We start from the raw sequence: 20,820 nt of genomic DNA, 5'->3' as shown, positions 1-20,820 counted from the left end.
GTCTGATGTTAGCTCCATTAGCCATGTCTGTGAATAGCATGATGCTACTCTGCCCTTTGGTGTTTCCTCTGTTGCTGGGTTAGCACAGCTAGCTCGTCCATCTTACAGGAGATAGATCTTTCGTTCCCAATAACGCTGGATGGAAGGACAGGTCCATGTCGTCACTTCTTAGCTCACACCTGAGAACCAGCATATAGTCCTCACCTCCTTCTCCTTACCTAGTGGGAAGACATCAGGCCTTATTTCAGTTAGCATTGACATGCTACAGGCTGCTAACAGCTGAGTTCACATGTAAACAATGCAGCCATGGTTACATGTAGGATCTCCAGACAAACACGGGAGAAAAGTAGTAAAAATATTGCATATCATAGTGTGTCACCCACCAAGCAAAGTCATGGAGGCACACTAGCCCTTGTCTTTGCAATTTTTGATTTTCATCAAAAAAAAAAGTGCCCTGACATAAATGAACAAGAAGTTAAATTAGTTAAAACTGATATTTTGTCAACAACTTTGACAAGAACTATCCATTTTTTGTCAAAAACCTTTTTAACTAGTTCTGAATTTGACATTTATTTCTTTGAATGCATGAAATGTTTAAAACTGCTCTCCTTCATTCAGGTTTTATTGTAAGTTTGTAGTTGCAGAGTTGGCTTACAGTACATATCATCTTAAAATAGCTCTCATAATAAGCTCAAGCTTCAGCTCACACCTTTTCAGTGGATTTAATCCCTCTGTAATAATTGTATAACTTCTCTGTTTCTTAGAGGGGGAAAATTGTCAGTGCTGGCAGGAATACATCCCAACTACTATTACTATTATGATTGAAACTGAGGAGCAGAAGAGAAAATCTAGGTCACGTATAAATGAGCTGTCCCTCTACGCTTGGTTTTGAAGTACCCATGAGCAATCCGTGATTGTTCCAGTGGAGTGCGGAGCGCAAACAGCAGAATGTTGTTGCCCCTGGCAGGAATCTATACAACTGTGTGAATGTGACACAGTATGATGCTGCTAACTGTGTGCACACTGAGCCAAAGCTTCTTCATAGATAAAGGTTCGAGACTCCAAAGATGTAGTTAGCCTGTAAACACTGTAAAGATTGTAACGCCCTCCTGCTGAGTGCTAGTGAGTGATTGCTGTGCCGCAGGTCCCGATCCCGTCAGCTTGACAGAAAAGAAGTGGGGTAGCATTCACAGGGAGTTATTCTTGTGTAATTGCTCTGAAATCAAGGCAAAAAAAAGCCTTTAGTCTTTACGTGTAAACTTTTAGTAGATTCTGAGTCCCTCCTGCAGAGTAGTACAGAGTGATTGCTGTGCCTCCCGGTCCTCTTCCTGATGGGCTGACAGCGAGGGAGAGGGAGAGAGGTGAAACACATTCAGGGAGCGTCATCATTTATCCCCATGTAATTACTCTGAAATCAAGGTGCTGAAATATCTGTATTCAGGCTGACGGAAGAGGAGAAAAGCCCCCGAAGGAGTGTCTGGAACATAAACCAGCTCGGAAATTAAGAGACGTAGGAGAGAGGGAAATCGGTGGAAAGAAAAGTGAAATGGAGAGAGGAGAGGGAAGAAGTCGATGTGAGGTCAAGTAGTTTTAAAAGAGATGGTCTAATGAGCAGTCAGATACAATGATTAATCAACAGACAGTGATGGAGGGTGGAGTGAAGGAGTAGGAGTACTTACTAAACTGTAGTCAAATAGTTTTTTTTTTTCTTTTTAAGAGTGCACCACAGATTGTCAATCATGGAACACAAATCTCTCCTTGTAGCACCAAGAGATCTGTGATCTCTTGCACCAGCTCTGTATAAGATGTGTCTCATGTAAGGATGTTAAGTACACAATAAACCATACAGCCATACATTAAAACTCAAGCTAGTTTGTATCTTAAGGTGCATGGTGCTGCTTATTTGATGAAGGAAAGTTGTTGTATAGACTGATCATACAACAGGAGGCTTTGCAAGCAGGAATGCAGCAAGAAAAATATAGTCAAGTATCCGTATTAATGACAAGTCATATCACAAGTTATTTGACAACAGTATAATGAATGCAAGTGTCATTAATGATTGATTCTTGATCAGAAATTTTAAGGTCGGTTTTCTTCCTTTTTGAGATATGCTTGAATATAGGGAGGATTGACTTTTTTGTGAGAGTAGAGAACAGTGGTGAAGCAAGAAACAGGGCCAGAGAGGGGAGTAACATGCAGGAAAGAGGCCACAGGCTGGATCTGAACCGAGGCCACGCATGTGGAGGCGAACCTCATGGAGCGCAACCTAGACCTGAAGGTCATCTGTGCTCCATAAGTTTGTATTTTTATTTTTTTTCTTACAAATCTGCAAAAGATTTTTTTTTTGTATCATTCGTTCCTGTTTTTTAACATTGATATAAAGTAACAATGTAGGATGTCCATACTGGACGTGCACATTTTGAAACAACTTAATATGTATGTTTTAAAAATCTCCTGATATAGCCCCATAAACTTCTCAAAATAGTTCCTTCTCAAAAAGCAACACAAGATCTTTACGAGACTTGCTGGAATTCATGACATAGAAAAAAAAGCTTCAATGTAACTTAACATTTACTGTGAAACTCAGACCCACTAGATACAGATGAGTGTTTGCTTTTCAAAGGACTGTAATTAAAACTAGAGGGTGTTATTTTTAGAGCAATAAAAAACTGGCTCTGCTTTTGATCTGAAATCACAATCCCCTCTGATGCGAGTTTGAGCATAAACAATTGGGCACAATGAAAATAAAATCTCAACTGGTTGCATCAGAATGCCTGAAATGTTGGCTGCTGTCTCTTGAGGAGTAAACTGCGATGTATCAGACAGTAGGCGATCATTTCTCAGATTGCAAAACAATGAGCCTAAATGAATTTAAATCTATTGTCTGCCACTATCAAAACTTTCTTATTGAATTCATTTGGAGCTCTGTTCCGCATGTGCCAAGTGGAAACATCTGCTACCCAAAATATGTATGTTTCTGAATGTGTAAAATTGGGCACAATGACACACTTATTACTTTAGTTTATACTAAAAATGTTGTTGAAAATTCCCTTCTGAATCAGCTCCCCTTTCATCTTCTAAACATCCGCATTGAAAATTCTCTCTTTTCATTTTTTCCTGCAGTAATTCTCTCAAACACGACTCCTCAGCCCTCCCCTCCCCTTTTTGCCAAGTTTAGTTAACACATCCAGCACTAATCTCAGGACCATTATGAGCATTGCAGGGATGAAAGAACAGTAAGGGAGCGGATGAGTAGCGGAGAGGGTGTTAGCTTTTTTTTGTTTTTTCCTCTGCTGGGCTGTCCACTGATGAGGGGCTTTTTGAGGGTGTCTGAGTAGATCATTAAGAGGAAAATAAACCCTCAGTTCTTCTTCTTTTCGTAAAAACAGTACAAGCTTTTTGCACACACATATTCATCTTAACACATTTACAGACTATACAGTCACTCAAGTGTGTGTGACTATGACAGGAAATGAATATTTAAGCACTGAGCAGCAGGTGTAGGAGCTGCTGCCATTCCTTGAGTCTTCTCAAGTGCATCATTTATTTACAAGTTTGAGGCTTCAAAGTGGGTTTAAATATCATCATTTTCCCTCTCTGTTCTCTTTAATCAGACACATCATCTCCCCCAACCCCTTCCTTTAACTTTACCCTGCGTCTGCTTCAATCACAGGTGCTAGCGGGAAGTTTTCACAGCAGTCTTGGAAAGTGGAAAGGTTTCTGTTTGTCCCAGGTTACAGATCAGGGTGTGCTTGTTTTATTAAATCATTACTCTAAGGATCGATGGAGAGAAGTTTACAGAAGCGGGACCTTGAGTGAGATGCATATATGCAAAGCAAGCAGAGATGTTTGTGTGTGTGTGTGTGTGTGTGTGTGTGTGTGTGTGTGTGTGTGTGTGTGTGTGTGTGTGTGTGTAAACTGAAAGTCCTGATAAAGTTTCTATGCGTGGTCAGGAAGAGTAATATGGATAAGTCTCTTGGTGATGAGGCTTTGATGTTACCTTGAGTGATAGATGAGAAGAGGAGGGGGTGTGTTGGAGGAGAGGAAGGTGATGTTGCTGACGCAGAAGTTTGAGACAACTTTACCCATCATACTTTTTTTTTCTTTAAGTTTTTTTTGCCACTTTTCCATCTGCACTCTTGAAACTCGTCAGGAAAAAGAGACTCACTTTAAAGATGGGAGGAGGGGAAAAGCAATAGCTGTAAAATAGGGGCAGCAGGGTTCGCAGCCAAAAAAGAAGGGAAGAAGGATTTAAAAAGGAAAGCATAAATCAGTTTGAGTCAATTTTTGTTCCAATATATGAAGACAGTCACTGCAGTATTCACATGTGCAGTAACGTCTTTATGGGTGTAATTTACAAAGATCAATACAAAATACACTGCACATAGTCTTAAGGATCTCTTCAAAAGTACACAGCAAACCTTTTAACTCAAATTTTTTAAGTTACCATAAAATCCATCAGCTCACATGTGTCATTGGAGGGCTTTAACTATAGAGCTTTTATTGTAGCAAAATTGTTTGTGTGTGTCAATGCATTCAGAAATATATAAACTGATCCACAAATGTGTGAGTCAATCCACAAATGAGTAAAATGAGCCACAAATGTGTAAACTGACTTGTAAATGTGTAACATATTTACAAATGTCTGTGCAAATTCACAATAATGTGCAAAACACTACTACAAATGTATGCACAAATCCACAAAAGTGTGCACAAGTACAGAAATGTGAACCAAAATCCACAAGTGACTGATTTGCAAATAAATATATATTCTTGAATGGCTGAAAAATGTACGCGTTCCTTGAGACCTGAAAACATGCACAAATTATCCATTGCAACTGAAGCAGGCCTCCCACTTGGCTGTCTGCTTCATATTGCTACAGTTCAGCTGTGGAGTGATCTGCAAATGCCCTAGTCGCTATGCATTCAACATCCTCTTTGGCTCTTTTGGGTTATTTTGCAGGGCTAGACATTTTTATTTTATTTTTTTCCCACAAAGATAGGCAATGTTCAACCTAAATCAAAAACTCTAACTTTTACTGGCACCAGGCTATGAAAAGTCCATCGTCTTTGCTGCACCACACTGGACAGACTGCAAGGCGACAGACTTGTAAATATTTTACACATTTGCACATCTGCTTACACATTTGTGGATCAGTTCACGCATTCGTGGATGCGTTTACACACACACACACACACACACACACACACACACACACACACACACACACACACACACACACACGCACACACACACACAAATCATTTTGCTACAATAACACCTCCATATATGAGCTCCTGCTCCAGACAACTTTTGTCTCTGGAAAGAGAGGCAACAAGCTAATAGATTTCTTCTTAGTGACTAAAAGCCCTTAAACACATAAACTAGTAACAACCTGAAATCTTCTGAAAAGCCTTTTCACACTCAGCTCTCAAGAAAAGGAGCTTTCCATTTTGAACACACCTTGCAACTGGAAAAAAAGTATTATATATCTATATTTGTTCTTTAGGTAAATCCAAGGTGGATTAGAAGGAGTTTTCCGTGATGGTGAGTGTTTTCTCTTTGATATTGCAGCATTTTTAAAGACATATTCACAGCTTAAACACAGTGGCAGAAAACAAAAAGCATCATACTTGGGGCATAATTTCCAGTTTATTAAATCCGTGTCCCGCTGTGAAGTTAAAAAATAAATAAATAAGTGGAAAAAAAAGAAAAAAAGTTGTTGGGAGCTGCTATGATAGAAAAGGCTTGTCAGTTCAAAGTGTAACCCGCCAGACAGTTGAACTAATTGGTGCAGTGGGTCCTTGGTGTAAGGCGGCAAAACTCTGCTCAACAATAACAATGTCATCACCCCACCCACTTGCTTGCAGTGAATGTTCAGACTATAACCTGCTGCGTTCACACATCTCCTTGCAGGAAAGAATCTGGGTAAAGAACAGATGTAGCTTTGTTGCTCACACATGCAGTCCACCTGGACACGTGGGCAAATTTTAAGGGGTGCAGGGCACTTCCCACTTTTGTAGGTGAAGCCACCACAGTTTGTTGTTCTCGCACAGCATGTGGAGATGTAGCTTAAGCACAAAAGTCAATAAAATCCCAATATTTTAATGGTTCAAAAGATTATCTAGCCAGACCTTCCTGTGGTGTGAGGAATGTTTACAGTCATTGTACTTCCCCTTGTTTTCTCAGAGGTGATCAAGCCCTCTCTGGTTGGATATTGTGAGAATCAAACGTCTACTATCTGTATCATCAGATATTTCTCAGGGTCACCCAGGACAATTGGGAATGCAGTCTGTGGATTAGCACAAAAGAGTAGCCTCTCTGTATCAAGCTGGATGATGAACAATGCATGAAAACATGAAACGCAGAGTTAGATGTACATTTGAAATTATGCTTGGCATGTATGACATGTATAACATGTCCTGGAAAACACATCGCAGTTAAAGGGGCTGCGAGGAGTTTCAAAGTGATCTTGAAAGAGGTCCCCTTCCAAATATATGCCTGATTGTAATCCTAAATGAGATTATCAGCGCCAATAAAAGTTATTTCAAAATGAATGTACCGATCAGGACGAGCAGGACTGGATTGATTTACAGCACACCTTAGTCTCTATGACAACACCACACGGGCTGATGAAGTTTAGAAGTGAGAGGATGGATTGGTTAAAAGTCACATCCTAAGACAGTGTGGGTGAGACTCCAGGCCAGAAGTTGGCACAGCAGTCCAATTCAAACAGATCCTCCGCATAGCATCGGTTGTAATTGGCCTGCCTCGCCACCTTCTGGCCTGGAGTCTTACGCACACTGTCGTAATTGACTTTTAGCGAGGTTTGGTTTGGAATTAAATGGAGATAGGATTGAAACAAATTTTCTTTGTTCAAGACAACATTTTACTGGATACAATGCGCTGGGGTAAGGTATTTATCGTGACCAATCATCTACCAACGTAACCGGCTATATGTGGCACTATCAGCAGCCCATTGCTCTGACGAATCTGTAGGCTAATGTGACAATAAGCAAACTTTGTCAGTTTGTATTTAGTTTAGTAGCTATCTGTATTTAGCGTAGTTGGCAGTCAAGGGCTCTGAGACATGTCTGTAATGTGTAATGTTAGTAAATGTCCTATGTCCTACCAGTCATCTGGCAGAGCTAACGTAACATCACTCTTCATTTTATTGATAGACTCAAGTTTGTACAGACCACAGCAGTATTATTGTGTGTTGGAATGAACATTATCACAAAAGGTTTATCTCCTGTGTAAGCCTTCAGCCTGTGCGCTATCACTCTCCTGTTTAGCTTCTTCTGCTAGTCTGCCCTTTCTCTGTCTGACAGTTTGGCTCCTGTGTCCACCATCACTACAAAATTAATCACGGAGACTGTTTTCAGCAGAGAAAAACACAGATCTCTCTTCTCACTACTAAACTACTAAACTTTTGTATATATCATTTAGAAACTCCTCATACCCCATTTAAACTGAAAAGCAGACACTGCTAAGGCAATAGATGTAGCATATGTCTTTGCAGGTAGGAGCAGTTAGCTCGATGACCATTTTGTTTTCTGCTATGTTTGTTACTTAAAGTCATGTATGACTAACAGAAATTGAAACTTTCTGTCGTTGGAGAATGTAAATTGTTTTGCAGTCTGTACTGTGCTGTGTTGGCCTTGTTGTTGCTCTCCACACACTACAAGAACATAACTGTTGAAAACATCATTACTTGTCAATTTGTGTGGGTCCCCATCATTTTTAACATCTATTTAACTTCCTTAAATCTTATGATGTGGGCCAAGCTCAACTCTTTTTTGAGCATTTACAGAGTCTAAACAGAAATAACCTCAGAGAATCTGGATCCCCTGTTAGAGATAAGTATAGCTAATCATCCACAGTTGTATTTTTTCACGTGTGCCTGTATCACAAAGTTAATCTCCTGTCCACAAAGGATGCTATTACCTGAGAGCACAGGGACAGATGAAGAGCTAACTCCAAAATTAGATTCTCGTCTGTCTCAGAAAATTGACTTCCACTTTATAAAACATGATTGCATACTTGAAAGCTAAAGCACACAGTTTTCTGAAGCATATATACGGTTTGTTTTAAAAGCTGATTAATTCTGACATATTAATTTTGCAAAAGCTAGTATACATAGTCCTGCATTAATGGAGGCCATCAGTAAGGGGTGAAAAGTGTAGCTCCTCTTTCCCTTCAATTACAGCGCCTCCTTTTTTTTGAAATTCATGTTCCATCTTCATTACCTCTTGACACGCACACTGTGTATTTAATAAGCCGGGTTATTGAACCCTGATGTTTGTTCCATCAGTGCAAATGAAACCTTGGCTCCTATAACTTTGCTTTTACAGTTACTCTATTCTGCAGGGGCTATTTAAAGTGGCATCACTCCTGCTGCACTACTTACAGCTTAGAGACATCAGCCCGCTGTGCACCCCACCCCCCCACCCCCCACACACACACACACACACACACACACACACACACATACAACAACAAAACATTTTATAATATACATCTTAAACAAATTAGAATGCATTAAATAATCACCTGAAATGGTTACAATGGGAGAGCTTGCTCTTAGCGACGCAGAGTGATTTGATGAGCCTTATGAACCTTTGAGGAGCAGTATTGATGTCATCTTTATTCATGCTAGCTTGTTTCAGATACATTCTCCAGATCAGGAAATGTCATTGTATATCATTAGCATTTATACATGAGTGAACTATGAGCCTACCTTGGCCAAGAGTAAGAGGCCTCTCACATTCAAGGGGTTACAGTGCCCCCAAGTGGCTTTTAGAGTGAGTTGCATGCACTTGCCCTACAAATAACCATAGCAGATTTTGGTGTTTTTACTTTTGAGCTACTTTTTTAGGGACCTGGACAGGGCTTAGTTCATTTATTTATTTCATTCTATTTTATTTGTCTCAACTATAACAAAGCATAACTTGTTCATGTCTGTGTTGAGTTTTAGCAGACACACTACTCAAACCCCTGCCTCCACAAAAAAAATACACAAACTCCTTGTAATCAGTGCACTTATCTCTTTGTGAGACACAGCAGACTCATTTGTGGTATTTGTCACTTATGAAAGACATTTTTTTGCATTATGCTTGTTGATCCAAATGGTCCATATTGACATGATAGTATCACGCAGTTGCTGCGGATTTGTTGGCTCATCCATGATGAGAATCTCCCGTTCCATCACATCCCAAAGGAGCTCTACTGGATTGAGATCTGGGGACTGTGGAGGCCATTTGAGCGCAGTGAACTCATTGTCATTTTCATAAAACCAGTCTGAGATGATCCCAGCTTTATGACATGGCTCATTATCCTGCTGGAAGTAGCCATCAGAAAATGGGTACACTGTGCTCATAAAGGGATGGACATGGTCAGCAACAATACTCAGGTAGGCTGTGGCGTATTAACCCCCCTCAATTGATAATAAGGGGCCCAAAGTGTGCCGAGAAAACATCCTCACACCATATATACGTATATATATTGATGTTGTTGCTGCTGTTTGTTTGGTATCAGCTTTCCTTTCATATTAATCTGGCATGGAAATGATACACCCAATATAACAATAGTAAGGGGTTGCGGAGTGTTGAAGTACTGCAGTAGTTTTATTAGGAGAAGCATATGATAAAGCATCAATATAACCAGATTAGATGTACATCCATTTGCATACTCATTTATACTCCACCCTTTTCTGTTATTTCTATTCTTCATCAAGGAAATGGTTGACACGGCAGCTTGTCTGCACTGTTTGACCGGTTCCAGGATACTGGCTCATCTTACTCCATCAGAGCAGGGCAATAAAAGGTTTTCTGCTCTAATGACAGATGTGCATGGAGAGGAAAAGGCACACTGGGACTTTAAATCCTAAATGCTACTAATAATGGGAAGATATTTATGTCCAATTATCATTTTAATGGCAAAGGGTCATCTTGATGTTAATTAATCACAACACATCACTCGGGCTTCATCTGCAGTGACACTTTAATTTCAGCAGTTATTATCACTGCCGCAGCGTACACTACAGCGTGTCAAGTAATGGCTCCGTAATGACCCTCACTAACTGCAGCTTACATGTCTGGCATTTATTATAGGAAGTGAATGTTGTCAAACTGCTGAATGCAGATCATCTATTTCTATCAGGAGAGACATATGCTTCCCTCAGCGCTTACATTATCCATTACATGTTCGACATGTCACTCTACATACTGCAGCAATAAAGTGTCATGTTAGAGGCAGACATTTGGGTGTCATCTGGTATGTAAATAAGTGGGAGGTAGGGCAAAGAGATGAAGAGTAATGAATTAAAGTGAGCATACTTTGAAAAGTGATCCCTTTTAAATGAGACTTTGTGAGATGCTAACTTTAAGAACTAAAACCAAACTTGAATCCTCTGTACCTCGTCAATTAAGGATCTTTTTTTAAATCCCCTATTTGGATCCTTGAGGGTTTCCACTAAGAAGTAAGATGACACCTTTATTATGCAGTCTATGGATGACTCTCAGGTGTTTTAGCAAGTTGAAAAATGAAACACAGGAATTTAACTTTCTCACCTTAAGTTATTGACTTAATGAGCAGCAAATTTTTTTTTTATGTTTTGTTCTTATTTGACCTAATGTTTCTGTGACTGATTCAAGTTAAAGACGCTTAAAGAAGGATCTGTTTTAATTGAACCGCCTCGCCACCTTCTGGCCCAAAGTCTCACTTACACTGTCGTGAAGTCAAAGCTTTTAACCTGACGTGTTAGTTTAGGAATTAAATGGAGATCGGATCGAAACAAATTTTCTTTGTCTAGGACAACTTTTTACTGGATATAACAATTATCAGTACAGTTACATAGCGCGAAGGTTTGAAACATGGCAACAAGCAAACTTAAGTTTGTACCGTAGTCTAGTAGCTGTCTATATTTAGCATAACTAGCAGCCCAGTGCTCCAAGACATGTCTTTATGTGTGATGTAAGTAAATCCTGGCCAATCATCTACAAAGCAGAGCTCACATACTTATCACTCTTCATTTTATTGATAGATGTTTGAACACACCACTGCGGTATAGGTGCTGCATGTGGGTTGGAATGAAAATTATCAAAAACAGCTTAGCCCCTGTTTTATCCTTCCCCTGCACTATGACTCTCCTTTTTGGTTTTCTTATGCTCTTCTGTCCTTTTTCTGACTAACAGGCTCCTGCGTCCAACAACAAAAAAAAACTACAAGAAATCGTTTTCAGCAGAGAAAAACACAGATCTACTTTATCACTTCTAAACTTCGTCAGCCAGTGTGGTGTCACAGAGACTCTAGACACGCCATATAGGCCCCAGACAGCCCTCTAACATCCCCACTGTTGTTTAAAATCATTAAGGAGCGGTAGGGGCAATCATACGCCATGGATCATAGGCGTTGTCTGCATGCTTAAAGTGAAACTTGCTGAAGCCAACCTCTTCTAAGCGTGCCAAAGTAGAAAAATGAATCGTGCACACTTGCAGTGGCACTGGCCAAACAAAGTGGGTTTAAGGGTTGAAGTGTGCTTAAGCACAGTATGCTTTGCCTGCGTGATCGCGTAAAAAACTCTTTTTAAATGCGCCGTTAGATTTTTTTTAATCTTTTAATTGTATTTTATCATTATTATTTTTCCAACAAAATGAGGTTATACAGAGTCTTAACTGAAAGCGATCATTAAAAAAAAAAAAAAGTAAAACATCAACTTATTCAGATTACAGTGTTAACACAAGAAGTAAACCATCCATATTGTGAGCAGAGGAGAATGAACTTTAATAATACTAAATAGATAGATAGATAGATAGATAGATAGATAGATAGATAGATAGATAGATAGATAGATAGATAGATAGATAGATAGATAGATAGATAGATAGATAGATAGATAGATAGAATACTTTATTAATCCCCGAAGGGAAATTATGTAGTTTGGGCTCATCTTCCAATAGATAAATAAGTTGTAATATAGTAATATAATATAGTATATTATATAGTATAATAGTTGTAACTTGTATATTCAATCAGGGAATTTTAAGTATTTGACAAACAAGTCTGATAATTTTATGGCTTTGTTGTTGGATGATGTTGTTACTGCGTCCATATAAAATCCCAACAGCCCATTTAACTATTGCCTATATTGTGCATTCTATGCTTTTACCACCGGGTGGCAGTAAGGCCCCATCAAGGCGAGGATTCTAACTTTGTAAAAAAACGAAGAAGAGACGCACACTGACAGAAAATGGCTGCATCGTATCGCGGGGTTGCCTTCCCTCGGCTTTAGGCTCAGTTTTGGGGTCTCCTGTTTTACAGTGTGCACCGTTGCAATTAGTGGAGAAACACAATGTTTAAAAAGGCAAAACGAGCTAACTTTAGACGGAGGAATGAGTCCGACGAGGATGAACAGGAGGAGGGTCGGCAGCCGCATCTCGCGCCGACACTGTTCGGGCCTGTCGGGGAAGAAATCCCGTTTATGGAGTCCAGTAATAACAGCGGTACCACGGCACCGAGCAACACGGACAGCATTCACAGCAACGGCTTCCTGTCAAGTACAAACACATTTAGAGCTATGAAGAAAGAGAAGAAACCTAAAGAAGCAGCAGCCGTCACGGTGTCCGGACCAACGAAAGCTAGTCTGCTGAGTTTCGATGATGAAGAAGGTAATTCGTCAACCAGTGCTAAGTGAGCTAGCAGGTCATTGTTACCTGCAGAAACCAGTCTTCTCTGCAGCTTTCAATGTTATAACCATTTTCATTTCGCTTTTTGGCAGGGAGGTGTTTGATAACTGCTTTTAATTTGTTAGATATAAGCCCTTCTGCCTCAGTTATCCTCTTTCAGACCGCTAACTTATCATGTGAATGGCTAACTCCCAATTTACTCTCACTCTCTGACCGGTTTATAAACAGAAGGATCCGAGGTGTTCAGGGTGAAGAAATCCAATCACAGCAAGAAGATCGTCAAGCAGCTGAAAAGGGAATACAAAGAAGACTTGGAGAAGACTGGAAGTGTCAAACAAGACATCAAATCAGGTGGGAAAGCTCACTGTCATCTCTGCTGTCACACATGGCGAGGGGAGTTCACCTTTGAAGCACCATTTATTAAAAGACTAGTTTAAATTTACCAGCAGAGGGTAAACGGAACATTACAAGGATACTTGAACACAGCTTCCTCAGAAACCCCCAACACAAGGGTTCTGTGGCTAATTAAATCCGCAGTTGAACTCCCATTAACTGCAATGTAGGTTAACAAAGAATGAGATAAAATAAATCTAAATTCCAAAACACAATCTCTATTCAGTGAAAAATGTGCTGAATTGTGTTGAGAGACCAGTTTGTAGTCGTTCCACAAGACGTGGGTTTTTTGGAGGCAATTTCCTGCTTACATTTGCAGGAAATCGCCACCTTATGTAGAAGTTAAAGATTTTATTTTTTATTTTCATGATCCCTTCAGATCCCCAAAATCTACCTTCCAAAAAATCCCAAATGTCGACAAACACTACTGCTTTTTGGGTTCGTAGATGGTCAAGTGTTCAGTCCTTATTACGTAACAGTCATCCAGATGTGTCTCCTGAATGGTTTCCTTTTTATTCCTTCTACACAGGTTAATCTCTTGATTGATATCTTTTTGTGACTGTTTTACACAGATACTGCTCCTCAGCATGCAGTCTCCATTAAAGAGGAAGTAACCAGCAGAGCAGGTAGTGAACAGGGGGAGGAAGAAATGGAGGTGGACAGTGCTGATGAGCAAGAGGAAGATGCGAAGAGTGGGGGCCAGATTCATGGCCAAGTATCGAAGACAACCAACGCTGGAGCATCGTTCAACACACTCTCCTCCCTTGGCAGCCTGAGACCAGGTGATACACAAGTCTGAAGTTGAAGCTTCCTCTGAATTTTGATGGCAAGACTGCCAGAATAGTTTTAAAAACTGAGATAAAGACTCAGATACCTAGAGATGATCTTGTGAATTTCCTGACAAATCTGGGAGTTAATTTTATAAACTTGGTACAACTGAAACTCAGTATTGATTCGGTGCTTAAATCACCTATTTTTCCTCTCTAGGTGAGATACCTGATGCAGCATTCATTCATGCGGCTAGAAAGCGCCGTCAACTTGCCAGAGAGCTGGGGGGTGATGCCCCTCTGGTAGAAACTGAGGCGCCTAAGAAACGCATGGTAGGGGAGGACCAAGATGCCAGCGACGATGAAGACGAGGAAGAGAAGAGGATACGCTTCAGTGGAGTCAAGAATAAAACCCAGAGACAGAAGATTGCTGAAGAGATAGGTACTGTGAGAAAGTTTAACAATGACAAGCACCTAGGGATGGGTACCTTTCACATCTGAAACGATACGGTACCAATGCCCGGTACCTGACAATTGGTACCGGTACTCAACGGTACCAAGTATCGGTACTTTTTTGTGTTTATGTGGGGAAAAAATATCAATTTGTTTAATAACGAAATATATAAAAAATTCAATTTAACAAATTTATCCTCCAATATATAACCTTGCAATGCTGTGTTCATGTCCAGCATGGAAAATCACCTTCTCTTCCACTCCCTCACAGTCACAAGGATGCATTTAGGTACCTAAACATGGTACCTTTTGGTTTTACATGAATCAATACCCGGTACTTTTGACAGAAATCGGTCGGTACCTATAAAAGTACCTAATTCGGTACCCATCCCTACAAGCACCTTGATTGAACACTGATATTTTAAAGACACATTCTGTAATGAGCCCTAAGTGTAAACATCCCCTTCTCATGTGCAGGCATTGAGGGTAGTGATGATGAGGCTCTGGATACAGGTCAGGATGAAGAGGTGAGCCGCTGGGAGCAGGAGCAGATAAGGAAAGGAATCAGCATACCACAGGTAAATGGTCTCAACCACATTAAGGACACAGTCATTAATCAGAGCATCTAATGATGTCACTTATTGCTCTGTGGAGACTTTAAGCAAATTATTCTGGTATTTTATTGATTAAGTGACAAAGTAAAACAATCAAAAATTCATCAATAATCTAAAAAAACATGTATTGTGAAGGTGAAAGCAATATGTGCTCTTTGTTTCTGATCTGTAGGTCCAAAGCAGCCAGCCAGAGGACAACACAGTCTACTACCAGAACAGCTATGAGAGCCAGCCGTATGGCGCCTCCTACAGCATGCCGTTCACTTACAGCACTGTGGCCCCACAGACCTGCAAGCCAGCAGGCCGAACAGACAACGGCTCAGTTCACTTTGGGGCATCTGTTAGTGATCTTACCCCGGTATCCATTGATCTGGTAAAGAAACGCCTGCAGGATAGGTAGGTTCAGTCAAATACTGCAGCGTTATGGGTCTTGAGCTCAGATGCTGCGATGTCTGTGTGCTGTAGTCCTGGAGACCCAACAATCTTATCCACAAATCTAAAGCTGGAGAGGCTATGTGAGGGTCTGCATTTACCCCACATGTCATGTTTGGACAGAAGTGAACTTTTTTCCTCCTCCTTCATAATGACTTTCCTGTTTACAGTGTATGGGTCTGTGTTGTGATAAAATGAGGTTTGTCTTCCTGCAGCTCATTCTAACTCCTCCCTGCTGTCTCTTCCTCTATGTTGTGTGTCCACAGGCTCGGTCAAATGCATGCAGGCAACAACGCGAACATCAGGCGCTTCAAACAGATCCAAGAAGACTTAGCTGCCTCTGAGAGCACCATACAGCTGCTGGAGGGCTCATCCAATGACAATGCAGAGCAATATAAATTCTTGCAAGAGATGCGAGGGTATGTTGGAGACTTGCTTGAGTGTTTCAGTGAAAAGGTAAGGGAGAAGTTATCTGCTGTCTCATTAGCTGTTTTCTGTTTTGTGTCTGTGTGATCTCTGACCACTTGATGTGGACTTAAAAGAGAAAGTCTCTGGAGAGTTTCTTATTTTGACATACAAAGCTTTATTGTATTATTTTATTACTTGCTAACTTCCTCTTATCATTGAAGATAGTATTGAGCGCTGCCAAGTGTCTGTAAGTTAAACTAAGTTTCTCAGTGTAGTGGCTAACTATCTTTTTATAGCTGCTTTATTTTTGCAGCAACATTCGAAGTTAGTGGCTATTAAAAAGAGATTGCCTTATGAAGCAAAGGCTGTGAAAATTCATCATTGGAGTTTAAATTTTACTTCAAATTTTTCATGTGATAAGAATTATATCCCCTTTTTAGCTACATTAAGAGCCCATTGTTACTGCACAACGAAGAACACAGTTGTATCAAAGATGAGTCTGGTTCGTCAAACAAAATTAAGTTCTTTTGAAAGCCTGCAGCTTTTATTGAAATGCATGTCCAAAAGAATCTAATTCAGTCTTGATCCTGCAGCAGTAGCAGAGAGGCACCTACATGCTCATGGATTAAACAGAGACCTGACCCACCAGCTGCCAACACATCCTCGCTAATGCCTTTTTAAACCCTATTAGATGACTCCTCGGAGCTCAGATCCTTGTGATGGAAACCAATCATGATCAGCATTATTTCATTTTAAAAAAATGAAAAGACTGGAACTTTATATTGCTAATTTTGGGTAAAAACCCTGTTCTTTATTTGACTTGAGAATAATTATGTTTGTTTTTTGTACTTTAATATAATCAGTTTAAAAAACTGTCCTAAAAATGTTCAAGTGTTGATTTGGGAAACATTACTCTCTCATATTACAGAGTTTTTACCCACTGGTGCAATATGTTGGTTTCAGTATTATTTTGTCCATCATGCTACTTTTGTTCCCCCAGCAAGACATCAACGTGACTCGGAGCCCCGCTTTAGTTTGGGTCAGAGGTCACAGAAAGCATCATATCTTTCAGGTGCCTGCTATCCTGGAGCTGGAGACTGCCATGCACCAGTTGCTAAGGCACCGAGCCTCACGACTTGTCCAGAGAAGACAGGATGATATTAAAGATGAATCGTCGGAGTTTGCAAGCCTTTCAAGTCAGTCCATCTTGAAGGTTTTTATGATTTATTTGAACGGCCTCGTTAGTTCTTTGTGTGAGAGAGTGAGTGGGTGTGTGTGTTGGTGTTAGTGTGAGTGACCACATCTTGTTCCCCTCTGTCTGTCTGAATTCTCTGAGTGAGATTGAGGTCAATGAAAGTGTAAGTTTGAGTGAGTGGGCATGTACTTGCCTGTGAAAATGTTATATTGTCACCTGCTCTGAAGCAGCTGAATCTGACAATCAGCTGGGTGTTTGAAACTCAGCTCAATCTATGAGTCACTTAGTAAAGATAAAAACCTTCTGTAAGTGGCTCATCACCTGTTTCTTCATTGTAACATGTGGGAGGTAGCAGCCAGGTAAGTGACTAGAGAATGAATGATACCAAAACAAGTTTTCCCAAATATGATGTCTAATTTTTCGTTGTGCCTTTATTTATATATATTTAGATTGATGATATTTTAGCTGTTTTGTGAAATTAACAAAAGGCCTACATTCATAATTCATGTAATAATAATGATTTAACTTCAGATACTCTTTGTTGTTATGTGAGATGTCAAATGCACAGATTAAAGCTCTAGGTTGTCTCAGCTTTACTTGACTGGTTCTAACATGGCTCCTGTCTCTTGCAGATAAAGCTGTCATGGCTCCTAGTCTAGACTCGTTTGGTCGAGATCGCACGGCTTACCAAGAGCACAGTCGTCAACGGAGGATAGCAGAAAGAGAAGCAAGAAGGTATGAAGCTTGTTGCTTCTCAAAGACATGAATATTGAGTCCTAAACATACGGACTGCATCGTCCCTGCAGGTTGTGTCTTTATGCATGTCTTCACAAAGAATGCTGTTAAAGTTTCTCAGCCTTGTGTGTGTTTATCACAAAGATACAGCTGTGGTTGCTGCTGTGATAAACCCTCAGACGCTAATAGTGTCATTATGTCAGAAGATACAGAAATGTTTGAATAGTTTGCATTTGTGCTTATGTTGGATGCAGAACTCGTCGACGACAAGCTAGAGAGCAGAATGGAAAGAGGGCAGAGCACAAAGAAGGCTTATCGTCTGATGATGAGGAAACTTCAACCGACATCACAAGCTTCAATATGGAGAGAGGTACACTTTGAACTTTTTGCAGGGACAGCTAAAAAATAGACAATTCATTCAGTGTTTTGTTTTGTTTTTGTTTTGTGATATTCTGTCACTCGTGCCTAACCGCAGTCTTTCTTCTCATGCAGATCGTATTAGCAGGGAGTGTAAAAAAGTGTTTGAGGATGTGGTGGAAGACTTTCATTCTCTGGATTACATCAAGTCCCATTTTGAAGTGTGGAGGAGAGAATACGCCGACTGCTACAGAGATGCCTACATCGGCCTTTGTCTTCCCAAACTTTTTAACCCTTTGGTCCGTCTGCAGCTGATCACTTGGAACCCTCTGGAGGTGAAATGAACTAAAGTATTTCCAGTGAACACTTAACTTGACTGCAAGTGGGCAATGTATTCTTAAAACTTTTTTTTCTGACTAGGCCAATTGTGCGAATTTCGAGTACATGCTCTGGTTTGAGTCTTTGCTGTTTTACGGCTTCGAGGAGCACAGCACTGTGCAGAGAGGAGACGTGGACATCAGCTTGTTGCCAGCTATTGTTGAGAAGGTCATTCTCTCCAAACTGACAGGTAGACACATAAACACTTTTATCTCCAGTATGCTGTGGCTTTCTTTGTAAACAGAACACCTTAATACAAAATTAAATGTATTCCATGTTTGTGTTGTGTGTCAGTGGTGGCAGAGCAAGTGTGGGACCCACTGTCAAGTAGTCAAACCGCCAAACTGGTGGGCTTCATTCACAGATTGCTCAAAGGTTATCCTACTGTGCTGCACGGGGACAACCGATACACACAGGTACGATCCACTAAAGTAACGAAACACTTTGGCTCTAACTGGAAGGTATTATCATCTCAGTTACCTTTTTCCTCTTCCAGGAGTTTTTAAAAACTGTTGTCTTAAGAGCCAGGCGGACTCTGGATGAAGACGTCTTCCTTCCTCTCTATCCCAAAAAGTATGTAACAGAGCCAAGTTTCCAGCTGTTCAGTTTCCTTTTAGAGAAACTACATGATGAATTGTTTATGTCACTAAAAAGATGTTTGCTTTTGGTTAGTGTTTTGGAGAACAAGAATAGTGGACCCTACTTATTCTACCAGAGACAGTTCTGGACCTGCGTGAAGGTACGTTTTCACTGAAAGTAAAGACACTAACTCTGCATCATTTCATCTGACTGACTGATTTAAGTCATTTCCCTTTGATTTAAAACCATCACTCTTTTGTTTACCCTCTGCACAGCTGTTTGGCAACATCCTGCAGTGGGAGGGTATCCTGTCCAGTTCCTGTCTGAAGGATCTAGCTTTGGATAGCACTCTGAACAGATACATCCTCTCTGCACTGCAGACCTCCGATACATGTGAGGAAAACGTTCTCAAGTGTCAGAAGGTACGTCCATACATCTCAGGAGTCATTCATTAACTTCTGGGATTATGAGTGAATTTTGTTTGGTCAGATTTTTGTCAACAAAAATAAGGGAAGCATTATCAACAAACTTTTTAAGTTCATCCTGTTGCTTCTCAGCCTGATACCCGCTTGAGTGTAATGCTCTTAATGGGAATTTCCGTTTTCTGATCCTAAATCAACGGCTAATGCTGGCACTTTTTTTGCATTTTCCACTGGAGGCTGTGTCAAATTTTTCCAAAATAAGCCTGAAATTATTTCATCAACCTGTGCAGTGGAAACTTGCTAACCTCCACCTCCGTGCCAAAAGCCCAACTCCCCACACAGGGTGAAACAGCTGATTTATAACTGTGTCTTCTCTGTTTTATTCCTCTTTCAGGTGGTGGAGTGTCTCCCAGCGCACTGGTTCTCTGGACTGAAGGGTCAGCAGACATTGTCTCAGTTGGAGCCTCTCTGCCGCTACATCGCCCACCTGGCCAACTCTTTGCACCGCAGCACTTTGGGCAGGTCTGATGTGGAAAGACATACTGCCAAGTAAGAAGCTCTGCACCGCTGAAATATGACATTTTGGATTGAGTGTTTAGTGTGTTGAGTTTTCTAATACTACTGATAATCTCCCAACAGGGACCAAATCAAAGAGCTTGTGAAGATGTTGGGCCACATGAATGCTCTGGACCACATTGTTGCTGTGGCAGCAGAACATGGCGTCAAAGACATCAAGCAACTTTTTGAAGCAAAGTCCTAAAGATGGTTTTCACAAGCCAGTTTTTGGATCCTTTTTTGTTGCTATCAGCATATGTGAAGCCATAGGATCATTCAATTAAAAAATCAAACTCTAGGTGTAAATACTGTGAATAATGTATAGAAAGGTGTGATCCCACATGCATCAACACATGACTGAGGCTGACATGAGGCCTTGTTTTTCGGCTGTAAGGGCCCCCCAGTTTTACTGCATGCTAGCAGTGTTTTAACACATAATTTATTAAGAGGAGACAACTGTTGAAATGAATTTATGACACCTGTTTGGAAAAGGTTTGATCTCCAGTTCAACATCTCACAGCCTGGTTGTTAAAAAAAATGTTTGAACACATTTTTTTTTCCCCTCACATACTTCACACTTTGGTAGAAACTCCCAGGTCATCTTGACTAAAAAAACAACTTGTCTCCCAATGCTCTTTGCCATAACTGGTTGTGATGGTTCTTCAAATCCTTTCTACAATCTGCCCACTTCTTCTGACACCTGACATTGACTCACCAAACCAGAGCTGAGAGCTTTGTATTCAGATTTGTACTACTTTTGTTAAGGTATTTTATTTGCCTGTGAATAAAAACACTTTGAAGGAAATCTGTCTGGCTGAAGTTAAATGTGGAATGTAGCTCATGGC

At 40.4% G+C, this 20,820-nt stretch overlaps 1 protein-coding gene across 1 annotated transcript; it reads left to right on the top strand.

Annotated features, from left to right (window-relative positions):
• The first annotated feature begins 12,203 nt into the window (after positions 1–12,203).
• Positions 12,204–20,774, top strand: paxbp1 (PAX3 and PAX7 binding protein 1). The gene is made up of 18 exons (XM_074672563.1): positions 12,204–12,669; positions 12,916–13,038; positions 13,653–13,862; positions 14,068–14,289; positions 14,778–14,878; positions 15,087–15,310; positions 15,613–15,802; positions 16,827–16,950; positions 17,582–17,684; positions 17,939–18,054; positions 18,177–18,376; positions 18,462–18,609; positions 18,714–18,835; positions 18,916–18,992; positions 19,092–19,158; positions 19,274–19,420; positions 19,815–19,969; positions 20,060–20,774. The coding sequence occupies exons 1-18, from the start codon at positions 12,354–12,356 to the stop codon at positions 20,178–20,180; spliced, it is 2,766 nt and encodes a 921-aa protein (XP_074528664.1). The 5' UTR covers positions 12,204–12,353; the 3' UTR covers positions 20,181–20,774.
• Positions 20,775–20,820: the final 46 nt, after the last annotated feature.

This window comes from Halichoeres trimaculatus, unplaced genomic scaffold, assembly GCF_033239565.1.
Source record: "Halichoeres trimaculatus isolate MK-OKI-2021-1 unplaced genomic scaffold, fHalTri1.1 fHalTri1_scaffold_6, whole genome shotgun sequence".
Taxonomy (NCBI): domain Eukaryota; kingdom Metazoa; phylum Chordata; class Actinopteri; order Labriformes; family Labridae; genus Halichoeres; species Halichoeres trimaculatus.
Note: the sequence above shows the minus strand (reverse complement) of the source record. Positions and strands in the feature narration are given on the sequence as shown.